The 14458-nt window shown below is 39.6% G+C and overlaps 1 protein-coding gene across 1 annotated transcript in view; it reads left to right on the forward strand.

The window, feature by feature from the left end:
- The window catches only part of COL28A1 (collagen type XXVIII alpha 1 chain), a 914882-nt gene that overhangs the window by 428485 nt on the left and 471939 nt on the right, over positions 1 to 14458 (forward strand). The window contains exon 14 of the mRNA XM_044075485.1: positions 2891 to 2959. Coding sequence (XP_043931420.1) covers positions 2891 to 2959 — 69 coding nt within the window. The remainder of the gene's footprint in view (positions 1 to 2890; positions 2960 to 14458) is intronic.

Genomic DNA, 14458 nt, shown 5'->3' on the forward strand with positions numbered 1-14458 from the left:
GGCTTGCTCATGGGAAAATATGAACAAAAATATGTTGTTTTGTAAAATGTGTTTCAAGGTAAACTTTTCAGTAAGATGATTTGTAGTTATTTGGCATTTAGTCTAATTGGGTAGAACCCTAAAGATAGTGCAACATTTGCTGAGGATCAAGAATAGATGTCTTTGCTTTGTAGCAAATCCACACTGATTTTCACAATACACAGCATAGTTTAAAAGTTTTTTTAGTATAGTGCTGCCACACTTAGTGTACTTTTAAAATGTCCACAACTAATAGGAGATAATAAGCTATCAGGACTTATCTTGAACAAGAAGTGACAATAAAACAGTGTCTTCAAGAAAGTAAAGGAGTAGTAGGAGTGAATTCCAAATAATATTATGAAGTAAGAAACTCATGACGGAGGTGCACTAGCATACCTCATCAAAAATCTGGACAAAGTCCCATGAAAAAAATAGGAATTTCAAGACAAAAATCTGGATGCTGATTAGTATAAAATGTCCGTGCCTAATAGTGTAGCCCCACCTCCACCCCAATAGGTTTGTGGGATACCACCAGGACTGTTACACTGTTTTTGCACACTGCAGTCTTAAACCAGTTATAAGTGTCCCTTGAGTTCCTAAGACTGCAGTAGGAAGAATTTCCGTTCTGTATCCTTCTCTTATAAAAATGATTTCTCCTGTTTTGCTTTCTAATCTAACTGCAGCTAATCTTGCCAATTTAAATGGATCTGATTGGGCCTTAAGAGGCATACACAGCAGTTGGTTTATTGATAGAAAATGGAGCCAACACTGTAAGTAGAAGGCTGCATTAGACATGGTAGAGTAAAGATGCTACAGAAGTTGCTACAAGGAGACATTAAACCATTAACATATTCACTAAATAATGCTCAGACAAGGATTTATGTTTCATAAACGAAATACGTATGTGTGTGCATGTGTGCATTTTTTCCATTATACACCTTTTATTTTTGCATTGTCACATACATCCCACCTGTCTGATTTTGTAACTGTTTTTAGTGCTGTTGGGCTTGTATCCTACCTCTCAACTGTCTCAAATTTGGTGGAAAGTATTGCTTTGGAGCTCAGTATAAGAGGATGCCATGAATTCCCAACTGGTCTGTTTAAAATATAATTTATTTTTCATCTTAGTCTTACTTCCTGCTTGTTTGGTGACATTGTCACACAGCACTGTCATGCCCTGTTACATCATCGACATACAAGGACAAATATGATGATGCCAGTGGTGTTACAAGGAAGAGCAGTAAACAGAGGAAGTTAAACTATTAAATTGTCCACGGTTCTAGGAGCATGCATTTATTTATTTTATTTATTTTACATTTGTTGACCGGGCTAGTCCAACTGGATACATGTCCATTTTCAGTAGAGGCCCGGGGAGATAAGCTCCAAAATAAAAATATATTATTAAAAAATTTATTTGACATTTACAAATGTTATTATAGTCTGCCATCTGCGTGGTATGTTAGCATACAGACAGCTTGTTCGTAAAGTCATTGGGGTTTCTTGGAGAGGCACTGAAATGTGCTACAAAAGTAGAAAGCTGGATAAACTTAATGGTGTAGTTTTGTTCATTTGCTAATGTATACATAATGTACTCCTTGCTTGCTTTAAATATATTGGTTTGGGTACATTCTTGGATTTATTAATATATGTATTTTTGTGCTTGCAGTTATATGTTGCTGTCTTTGTTTTATATAATTTTTGTTAAATTTTCTTGAAAAAGTACCTTTGGGACTATCAAAAATGTTAATACTTTGTTAGAATAAATTAAACTTTGTGTGCATATCGTAGTGGTTGAAAGGGAATTAATGGCAGAAAATGCCGTTTAGTAGGAATCTGATATAATTAATAAGGACTTTTAATGTTTAATAGCTAAATTTTTTGCCTAGAAGTTGCTGCTTGTATTCTTAGGATTATGAGGAATGATTGCAGCATTTCTGGAGCAAGAGATGAAATATAGAAGCTTGTGCTAGTTAACTAATGACATAATGGAATAACACTTTGAAAATAAGTTGTGGAGGCTTGTTTGCCCTATTGTTATCGCATCTGTTTGGCACTCTTATAATGCTTTAGTTATAAAAATGTACCCCTAGAATGGTTCATCTATTTTTCAAATCTTTTTTCTTCTTTGTGTTTTGATTGTGTATCACTTATGACCACTATTTAAAATCTGACCTCTGGCCAGCTTTGTGTTTGTTGTGGCTTTCTTTTTTGTGTCACTCAGTGATTTTTAGTGCGTTGTGTCACTCAGTGATTTTTAGTGCATTGTGTCACTCAGTGATTTTTAGTGCATTGACTAGGAATTAAATGCTTTGCTGAGCCTGGTATGTGAGTTGTTAAAACAAACTTAAGTAAGTTGTTTATATGCAGATATTTCCTTACTGCAGTCTTCTGTTGTATTTCCATAAATTGTTACTGGTTGTAATTTTCTAGAACTAGTTCTTAGTTAAAAATGTCTAATGCCAGATGTCATCAGCTTAGTTGCTGCCACATTTTAACAATAAAACTAGAAGTTTTTGAGATAAGCTTTTACTTGAGGAGTATGCTTGCTGAGAGTCAGGACTGAAGTAAGAACAGGGTCAATCTCAATCTGCATCTCTGCCCAAATTTGCCCCCCCCCCCCTTATCTGGTGCATGCATTTATCCAGTGCTATGTGTTGTTTTTGGGCTCCCTAATGAGATATCAGATGTCAGGACTTGATTTACTGAGTCCTGAAAAACTGAAAAAGAAGACAGAAAATATAGGAGAAGAGCAAACAACAAACATTGTTTTTATTTATTTATTTATTTTTTGCAGGAGAACATGTAGTTAACTGTCATAAAGGTTCTCATACAGTTATAAAGGTTTAAGCTATGTTTTGCTTTATTTTTATAGGGACCACAAGGACAGCAAGGCATCCAAGGAGAAAGAGGCGCACCAGGTGAAGGTCTTCCAGGACCAAAGGTAATATATGTGCAGGATGAAAAGTATGCCAGCTGTCCAGAAATAAGAACGAATGGCAAAATCACTGCAAGAAGATGTGTATGTTAGTTCACTTGTGCATTACATTCCTATAAGACAGACTGGGGTCTGAGGGTAACATATGGGGGAGTCTATCAGTACCCAGTAAATCAAACTGTCAGTCATGATGGCACATTGTTCAGTCACTAGCCCAGGGTTAAGGTCATGAACACAGTGAAGAAAGAAACATTCTGAATGCAATGATGGAAGTGGTATCAACACATGGAGACAGATGTGTTAACCATTTTTGTAATTTAAAAATTTTAGTTTTTTTTCCCCATGAAAAAATAGTTTAATTAGCAGACTGCATTGCGAGAATGCTGCCTGCACTGTTCACATAGAACATTTCCATTATTTTGTAATCCTACCTCTTTGTTAAGTAGAGAGTGCAATTCTTTTTTTTTTTTTTTGGTTTTGTTAACAAAGTGCTATCACTGGCATTAATAGCATAATAGTCAACCTAATAAAACCATGAGATGCATAATCCAATGTATAATGTAACTACAGGATAAATATTCTGTTGTATTTTTTATTGCATTTTTGCAATAAATTAATGGATATAGTCTTCTTCTTCTTCTTTCGGCTGCTCCCGTTAGGGGTCACCACAGCAGAGTAACTGTTTCCATTTCTTCCTGTCCTCTGCATCTTGCTCTGTCACACCAACCAAATGCATGTCCTCTCACACTACATCTGTAAACCTTATCTTAGGCCTTCCTCTTTTCCTGTTACCTGGCAGCTTCATCCTTAGCATCTTTTTCCCAATATACTCTGCATCCCTCCTCAGCACATGTCCAAACCAGCATAATCTTTGGCAAATCTGGCTTTGTCTCCAAACCTTCCAACCTGGGCTGACCCTCTAATATACTTATTCCTAATCCTGCCCATCCTCATCACACCCAGTGCAAATCTTAACATCTTCAACTCTGCCATTTCAAGCTCTGACTCCTGCCTTTTTGTCAATGCCACTGTCTCCAACCCATATAACATAGCTGGTCTCACTACCCTCTTGTAGACCTTCCCTTTTACTCTTACTGGCACCTGTCTGTCACAAATCACTCCTGACACTCTTCTCCACCCACTCCATCCTGCCTGTACTTTCTTCTTCACCTCTCTTCCACACTCACCATTACTCTGAACTGTTGATCCCAAGTATTTAAACTCATTCACCTTCACCACCTCTACTCCTTGCGTCCTCACCATTCCTCTATCCTCCCTCTCATTCACACACATATATTTTGTCTTAGTCCTGCTGACCTTCATTCCTCTTCTCTCTAGAGCATATCTCCACCTCTCCAGGGTCTCCTACACCTGTTCCCTACTCTCACTACAGATCACAATGTCATCTGCAAACATCATAGTCCACGAGGCCTCCTGTCTGATCTCGTCTGTCAACCTGTCCATCACCATTGCAAAGAAGAAAGGGCTCAGAGTTGATCATTGATGTAATCCCACCTCCACCTTAAACACATCCCTCACTCCCATCGCAGACCTCACCGCTGTCACACTACCCTCGTACATATCCTGTACCACTCTTCCATACTTCTCTGACACTCCCGACTTCCTCATACAATACCACATCTCCTCTCTAGGCACCCTGTCATATGCTTTCTCTAAATCCACAGACACAATGCAACTCCTTCTGACCTTCTCTGTATTTCTCCATCAACACTCTCAGAGCAAACATCGCATCTGTAGTTCTCTTTCCTGGCATGAAACCATACTGCTGATCACTAATCATCACCTCCCTTCTTAACCTAGCTTCCATTACTCTTTCCCATAACTTCATGCTGTGACTGATCAATTTAATCCCTCTGTAGTTACTACAGCTCTGCACAACACCCTTATTCTTAAAAATCGGTACCAAAACACTTTTTCCTCAGGCATCCTCTCACTTTCCAAGATTTCATTAAACAATCTAGTTAAAAACTCCACTGCCATTTCACCTAAACACCTCCATGCTTCCACAGGTATGTCATCTGGACCAACAGCCTTTCCGTTCTTCGTCCTCTTCATAGCTATCCTTACTTTCTCCTTGCTAATCCACTGCACTTCATGATTCACTATCTGCACATCATCCAACCTTCTCTCCCTCTCATTTTCTTCATTCATCAGCCCCTCAAAGTACTCTTTCCATCTGCTCAACACACTCTCTTCGCTTGTGAGTACAATTCTCTCATTATCCTTTATCACCCTTACCTGCTGCACATCTTTACTAGCTCGATCCCTCTGTCTAGCCAATCGATACAGGTCCTTTTCTCCCTCCTTAGTGTCCAACCTTTTATACAACTCTTCATACGCCTTATCCTTAGCCTTCGCCACCTCTCTCTTTGCCATGCACCTCATCTCCTTATACTCTTGTCTACTTTCTTCATCTCTCTGACAATCCCACTTCTTCTTCGCCAACCTCTTAATTTTGAACCTGGTAAATCAGGTGATACAAATGGAACCTTTTTCTAGCCATAACATGAAAGTATTAAAAAATAAACAACTATGATCACAGTAGAATAAGATCATAGAGTAGGATTTCTGAAAACTGTTTTCATGGCAGACTGTAACCTGCAGTGTGTGAACAGGATGCACAGTGGGCCTAATTGCTTTGCTCTGGCTTACCCAAGAAATTAACACATTAATGTATTCACTGTAGTGAAACAATAAGCTCTGTTCTGTGTAACAGCTAGCCCTGCCAAATGGAATGCATAGCAAGGGTATGTCACAGTGTCACACAAACAGTGCATTACCCCAGTCCCCTTCACAAACAGAATATAATGAAGTATTTATTGTCTAGAGTTATTCTCTCCTTCCAACCAGCCCATAGAATTGAATCTATGGCCTTTCTTCCCCCTAATATGTTTAAGAATGATATTAAACAGTAATCCCCCCAAAGAAGAACCATTTCTTATGGGCTTCTTCTGACTAACCTCTACTGATGCAGCAATATGCTCACTGGATTTATCATTCCCTTGATTGATGTCTGAGTAAAAGAGTATTAATTGTAAGCCAGTCAGGGCATACACCACTTGAATATTTGTCTGTCTGTTCTCATTTGTCAAGGCCCCAGCAGGGCAATTACACTGTGGTTGTTAATGGCTTTCCCTAAAAACCTAAGCAGAGCAAGCTTCTGCCACCCCATCCATCACAGGCCAATACAGGGCAGTCATGTCCATTCACTCCATAAGTTATTCAGCTACCGAATACCAGGGATCCTTTTCTTCCCAGTTACCATTAGACTCCACACCTCATGTCTTACACCCCACTGACAAAGTAGGTACTAGTTTCAACCATGGTCCCCTATTCCCAGACATTTTATATCCAAATGGATCTTGCTCTCTCCCCTCTCCTTTATCACCTCTATTTTGATGAATGGGCTCAAGAACTTGACCTCTCTTTATTGCCTCAATGTCAAGGGACCCCCCGTCCTCCAAGAAAAGAGGCTGTCTTGCTTATTGCCCCCCAGCAGAGTTTTCATGATGTACACAGCCAAACTCTTCCCCCACTCACTCTACAACATCTTTCCATGTCCACATGAAAGGACATTGGTAGACATAGTTGTTTTCCAGGCCACATATCCTTCAATGATTCCTTTTCATTTTTTTTACATAGAGGCTCTTCTCCTCTAACGTTATCCATGTTTATGTCCCAAACATCTTTTAGATGCTAGTGTCTATGTCATCACCATCAGGAGTGTCAATATTCACCAAGGATATTCACACCACCAGGCTAGTTGCCCAACACAATCAGTCTGAAATTCTCCAGGTGCAACTAACACTAGGTAAGACTGCAATCCAAATTGTAGCTTGCTACAGATCCCCCACCATGCCCCAAGATTCTCACTACACCTTTCTAAACATACTGGAAAATATTAAGATAGAACCAAACACCCTAATACTGGGTGATTTTTAACTACCCTGCCATTAACTGGGAAAACTACTCGTGTACCAACACCTTTGCCCAACGGTTCTTGGAATTCATAAATTCCAATGCACTGGATCAACTAATCCATAGTCCCACCAGGGGCTCCAATATCCTAGACCTGGTCATTACCAACATGGGAAATTGATGCTCTATACCTATGGTCACTCCCTCGTTAGTCAGGTCTGACCATAAGCTAATCACCCTTAACATCCACATCCCACCCCCACCTCCCAGTAAGGAAACCTCCATAAAAAACTTCTCCAAAGCCAACTTCATGCTACTCAAGTCAGAAGTGGCAAACTTCATGACACCCATGCAGACAGGAACTGAAAGTTCAACTGCTGAATCCTACACTAAGGCACTGTACGAGCACATCCACTCATGCATGAATCGTGCCATCCCAAATAGAACCAAGATACTCTCATCCAAAAAAAGGAAGCCGATCTGGTGGTCCCCTGCCATAAACAAACTTTACAACAAAAGGAAGAAACTGTTGCAGAAAAGAGGAAAATCCCAGGATGCAAAAAACTCCCTTACCAGCCTCAGTAAGAAACTGAGATCCCTCATAAAATCCTCCAAAGCTAGTTACAAAAATAAAATTGCCAAAGATTCCAAAGACAACCACAAGGCATTCTATAACTATGTCAAGAATCTAAATGGCAATGCTCAGATCTGCTCTGAGCTGAAACAGAATGGCATTAAATATAATGATCCTAAGAATATTGCCAATATCCTGGCAGATCGATTCAGTGCCAACTTCACCCCCCTCTCACCCCCTAAATGGCCCATCTCAATACCGGAAGATTGCCAAATTCCGGTAATAACGGCCACACAGGTAAAAAATGCACTCTCCAAAGCTAAGAATACAGCATCCATGGGACCAGATGACATCCCGGGCTGTGTACTACACGAACTACAATATGAACTGGCACCTCACCTAAGTGTCATGTTTAATCATAGCCTCACCTCAGGTTTCATGCCCACTGAGTGGTGCAGAGCTACAGTTATCCCACTTCACAAGGGGGGATCCACCTTGGATCCCGGAAACTACCGTCCCATCAGTCTGACGAAAAAGCCATGGAACGTATTATCATGAAACTTATAAACAAAGACATTGGCAACCTTCAAACACTGGACCCCACCCAGTTTGGGTTTGTGAAGGGCCGATCTTGTCTCCTGAACATGATTGACTTCTTCGAATCGGTCTCCAGAGCCATGGACAAGGGTAAGGTGGTCCACACAGCCTATCCAGGCCTTGCCAAGGCCTTTGACACCATCCCCCACTCTGGAATCATAGAATAAACACTAAGCTGGGCATTAATCCCTACGTCACCCAATGGGTTGCTAACTGGCTTACTGATAGAACCCTCACTGTAAAAGTAGCAGACTCTAAATCCAGCTCCAGACAAGTGACAAGTGGAGTACCTCAGGGTTCAGTCCTGGGACCTCTCTTGTTTGGCATCTACTTCTCTGAAGTACAGGCCAACACTAAGGGATTCTGGCTAACAAAGTTTGCAGATGACTGCAAACTGGGAGCTATTGTTGAATCCCCAAATTATGTGGATACTCTACAAAAGGGCCTTACAGAAACAGATGCTTGGTGCCAGAGCCATGGGCTCAAGCTCAATGCCAAGAAATGTATAGTTATCCCCTTTGGGAAAAAACATGTATCCGTGAATTATCATATAGGTGGCAGTACACTAAACACCAAAAGTATGATAAGAAACATAGGGACACAGGTGGACCGTGGTCTCACCTTCGATAACCACATCACCACAACAGTCAGGAAATCCTTCTATGTGGCACACCTCATCACTAAAGGCTTTTCATCCAAAAAAAAAGGAGGTCATTGTCCCACTGTACTCATCCCTCATTAGACCCATTATAGAATACAATGCCCCATTTGGTATGTACCTCTCAAGACATCTCCAACAACTGGAAAAACCACAGAAATGCCTCAATAAAAGAATCACAGGCCTAAAGCAGATGCCCTATGCTGACTGCCTTAAAAAACTCCAGCTATACTCTGTCGCATATCGTCTAGTCAAAGGCAATCTCTGCTTAACATACAAGGCCATGTCAAACCCAGAGCTGTTGGACATGCTACACTTAAAGAAACCCCAATTCCTCAGAGACACATGCTCCAGGGATCTAAACCTTGTCATCACAATAAACAAAACATGCTGGAGGGATACGTTCCTGACCCAGAGACTCCACAAACTCTGGAAGAGATTGCCCGTACATGTCAAGCAGAGTGCCTCTTTGGCCCTCTTCAAAAGGAACCTTGACGATTGGATGGGAGAAAGGAAATTCACCCCGGGGATCATGTCAGTTGCCCTGCTAGACAGGGGTCCAGGGAAGTAAACAGTGTGGGAAGAAATAGCCAGGGAATTGTTATGGTTAGGCTTGTATAGGCCCTAGGGCTGATAGCCTAGTACCAACCTATGAACCTAATCTCTTTCTACAGCTGAATCAACTAAGAAATATCACTTGATTTTTCTTTTTCTGTTTAAAATGGTCATTTCTGCCCTTCAGGGATGACATCCAGAAATTTCAGGGTGTCTTTCCCAGTAGATGACCAGTAAACTGTAGGTTAGGTGTATCTAAGAAAATCTGCCTAGGTTAAATATGCACATTGCCTGTTTACAGGAAGCATTTCTGAAATGAGAGTTCCAACTGCTTAGATCTCTGATTAGATGACACAAGGGATAACTCAACACTCATTGGTCCCCACCTCTGCTACAGTGACTGGAACTCCAAATGGTTAAAAAACTTTTGATAAGAGTTGTAACATTTAATTTAATTTTATTTATTTTACATTTGTTAACTGGGAGTGTCCGACTGAGCCAAAGCCCTTTTTCAGCGGAGGCCTGGGGAGAAAACTTCAAGACATGTAACATTCATACAATCTAACAAAATTTAATTAAAACAAACAATGTTGAATAAAATGAGTATTCTTGGACATTTTTTGGTTTACAATAACTGTTACAGTTCAAATTTAGAGAAAATGAAAAAAAGAGGATATAAGAATTATTTAGATATCGAACATAAAGGCTTTTATCATATTGTGACACAGATTGCAGCATACATTTATTTTTACAAAACTAGATGAAGTTAAAAATTATGTCTCATTGCTCAGGGCCTCTCTTCCTCTAAAATGTATAAGAATGGCACAGACTCAGAGATTAAGTAGTAATCCCCTTCCCAAGGTTAAGTAGTTCTTAGGGGCTGTTTCTGAATACTGTTAAAACAACATTAAAATATGTTAATCTCTGTTACTGGGGTCTTTCGCTCCTTTTACATAAGTGGTGTTGTGTTTTTGTGCACACACATGCATGTATATAGATATTTCTGGTGTGGTATGGGATCTAAGAATTGTATCCATTAGCCTCTAGGATATTGAAGGTATTCCATGGAGACGAAAAGACAGAACCATATGCTGAAAGAGTCCATCTGGTGAGGAAAATGCTGTTTTCTTCCTTAACATCTTCGTCTAGAGAAATTTATTAATTGCCTTTATGTTCACAGTGGAAAGAAGCCTAGCCTTGTCCAATTTTTTTCAGTCAGTTTGTCCACTCATGACATAGGATATCAATCAAATTTAGATAAGTCATTCAATTTTCTGAAATTATTGCAAAACCTAGTTCACCCCTCAAGCTTGGGAGCCAGTATATTGAGGTTGTTCCACTAATTTTGGGAGTCATCTATTAACCCAGGTCTGAGAACTTTCTATATCTCTTCCTTACCTGCTTGACTTTGTGATTTTTCTATTCGGTATAGCTTCAAATTTAGTTTCACACCAAGCATGCTTTCTATGCTATTCTAGATTAGTCTAGTTCTACCAAGTAACTCAAGAAATTCTGAAAATATCTCTTTAGTTCCAAATGAAAATTCTTTTACTTCTTGTTTCTGGGAGTGGGACACTAATAGTGTTGCATCTATTTTAACATCAGGGCCTGTTCTGGGGTCTTGCCTTCGTTTGCAAAGATACTTAAAACAAAAACTCCAGGTTCTTTCCAAAGTTTCAGAGCGTTTAAATGGTATAACTGCTCTGGTTTCCTCTTCCCATGTAGTCTCACCTTATGGTTCACTTTACTTGCTTTTTCTACATTTTCAAAATGCCTTTGCAACTTTGTGATGAGCTTGCCTTTACCAGTGAGCACTAATATAAATACTGCATTCCTGTTTTGAATTATCTGAGGTGAGCATTTTGTTATATGCTCTCTGTTGTGTCTCCTGTGCTCTGTGTGTTCTTTCACTATAGCCATTATACTGCCAGTCCTGGCCCGCAGCTCTGTAAAATTCTCTAGCAGATTTTACAGGGCTTGTTTTCCTCCTCCTCATATATTTCTTTTGATATCTCTAGCAAGCTTAGGAGATACAGCAGTTCAAATGTTATGAATCCACTTGAAACTTGAAGTACTTCTGATGCATCCAATAGAATTCATGAAAGCTGTTAGACACATTTTCTCTCACCCACTTCGTTGGCATTTTGTAATACAGGCTTTAACGTTTCATTAAAGCATTCAGTAGTCCATCTGTTTGAGGGTGGTTTACAGCTGTCCTTAGCAGTTTCTCATGGAAAAGAAAAAGCAGTAATAGTTATTTTGCCGTGGAGCTTGTATTAAATCTTCATAGAGATACTGCCTCAAGAAATGTTGTATAATTTATTTTAGTTTATTATTTATTTGACATTTGTTTATCAGGGTAGTCTGACTGGGTCTACAAAATCCATTTTCAGCAGAGGTCTGGGGAGAAAAGCTCCACATATAGTAAAATACAATACAGTATAATCCAATATAATACAAATGATATTAGAAATGCTATACAAACATAAGTTTAAAGAACATAAACTACTTTAAAGATGCTACAATATATACTACACACCTAGACAATTCTATAGATTTAAAACATTATAGACAATAGTGGTCACAATCACTATATACATAGCTTATGAGTAGATACTGCCCAAAACTAGTGTGTAGGTAGTGCAGTCTGTGACATTGACTGTTGTAGTACATGAAAAAAACAGAATGTTGGGTTCAGTTAGGAAAATAATAGCAAGAAAGTTAGTGATGCAGAAAGATAGTGAGAGAGTTAAGAAGAATAGAGCCATTACAGCCTGAACAGTAGCTTAAGGATATGGTATAGAAGGAGTTAAGAGAGCCTTAGAATCTTGCAGACTGTGAGGGAGTGAAATGTGACAGAGGAGGAGATTTATGGCTAGTGTGGAAGAAGGGGAAGAGCTTAGTCAAGCTTTATGCAGGAGCAGAGCCATGTATTTTTGAGATGATATTTTAAAGAGGCTTTGAAATAGGTAGTATAATCAATGATTAACATGGTATACTTATGACCCTCACTTGATTTTTACAAGTGACCCTACAATGTCCATTTCTATTCTGTTAAATGGGACTTCCATGATAGGCAGGGGTGTCAACTGGCTCTTAAACCTTGAGCTTGGTCCTATTCTTTGTAATTTCGGGCAAACTGCATAACAATGTTCTATTTCCTTCATAATACGATGCCAGTGAGATCTATCTAAAACCACAACTTTTCTCTTAGTCATTGCAAATTGTCCTTCAAAATGTAGCGCTTCTAACTTCATCACCATTTTCCTAGAAAGCCTAAGAATCAACAAGTAGCTCATCTTTGGTAAGTTTACAGAGTTGGTCATTTCTTAGGTCACAGCATGAGTATGAAGCGGGGTTGTACTGTTTCCTTGTTTCCTCATCTGCTCTTAAAGTATTTCTCTCTCTTGCCCTTCTTATTGTATTGACTTCTCACTGGGCCTTTTTGAAACTAACATGGCTCGTCTGAAGGATAACCAAGTCAACCCTGTTTTCATCGGTAGTCTGAAGTGAAGTGAAGGTCATGGCCTCTTCTCCTATAACTATAGCTACTGACGTTTCTCTTTCATCTAGTTTGTCCTCTATAAGAGGTAACTCATAAAAGTAATTTTCTTCCACCAAGGATACTGGTAGTTTTTCTTTCACTCCTTCAGTAGTTTTCTGTACCCTTTGAGTCATGTTTCTGTTTCTAATTCTGCCTCTGCTTTGGTGTAGCAGGGCGACACTTAAGACTTTGTTTAAATTCCCATTTCCCTCTTTCTTGAGTATGAAATTCATCTATCTTTTCCTCTGTGTACACCCACTTCCCTTACAGTATTCCTAAATAAGAGTGCTTTTTTGTAGTCTTCTCGCTGAGATATTTCATTATTTTAACTACAGGTGTCATTTGGCAAGACTGCATCAAATTTGTCAGTCTTCACACTAACTACTTTTATTGTTTTGACAATTCAGTGTCTTTTGACAAAACTCTATCAAATTTGTCTAACCCTTCCAGCCAGAGCCAAATATTAGCTATTTCTGTTTCTTCTAGTCCTATGCCTTTTTTCTTTACTCAGGCTATGCATTTCTGGAAATGTGTCTGGCTGAACTTTTTTCCTCCTCATATCTTCCTTATTGCTTTGAACTGGGGGAAATCCTGGCCAATTGTCATACCATGTTTTAAATTAATACTGAATGTAGCACTTTGCCTGGAAACATTACTGTTTTACGTGTGCTATAGAGTACTCCCTTTTCTCTACATGTCCACAGATTATTTCACTTTTCTGTTTACTAGTTGCATTATGCACGTAGATAATTTGTGATCTAGGGAAGCTGTGCATGTCCTTATATTCACTGCTGCAGTATTCCCAACATATGGGAATCCCCTGCAGTTAAAACCCTATGTACGGCCAGTCTACCAAAGACTCATGTTTCTTTAAAAGTATGCCGAACGTCATCCAAATGCTCCTTGCAGGGCATAAAGTTGATGTTCAGGCCTGCCATAATCAGAACTTCATTGCTGCCATTCCAAACATATCTTTTCAACATCGGTCTGTTTACTTGCATCCATTTTCTGCCAGTTGAATGCACTTTCATTCTCCAGTGACTACTTATGCTTTTTTGATGACTTCTTTGCAGTTGCAGATAAGTGCCCCACTGAGGTTTTTGTTTCTTCTTGTCTTGTTTTGTGCTCCTTGGGTTTAATGTCATCTAGGAAGGATAAATGTCAGTGTGGGAGACAGATTCCCCATAAAGATCACCACAGTAAGTGTCTTTTTTGTCTAGGAGCTTCTCATGACCATAATTCTTGTTCAGTTTGTTGGGCATTCATCCCGAAAACCCTTGGCAATAGACTTTCTGCCCTTTCCTTGTATCTTGAGAACAGCGTCTTAAGCTTCTCGCTAAAGATACAATGGAAAGAATCCCCCACCCTGAGGGTCAGCCATTAGGGAAGAAGAAGGTGAAAAAGGTATGACTGGAATCTTCTGCTGTCCAGCTTCTGCCAGGTGTTTCTCCCAAGGTTGTTACTAACCCAGAGGCTCACCCGGCTGTGTTGTTGATTTCTCTGCTGCGACCATGTTGGAGGCCAGTGAGTATCTGACTGGCAGAATGATCAAAGAGGCTTTGCAGGCACAAAGTGACTGGTAGGCCTTTACTCAGCTGTTTACTGCTTTAATGTCCTTAAAGCCTCCTCAAGGGGTTT

This window comes from Protopterus annectens, chromosome 6.part1 (assembly GCF_019279795.1).
Source record: "Protopterus annectens isolate FY-2018-M chromosome 6.part1, PAN1.0, whole genome shotgun sequence".
Taxonomy (NCBI): Eukaryota; Metazoa; Chordata; order Ceratodontiformes; family Protopteridae; genus Protopterus; species Protopterus annectens.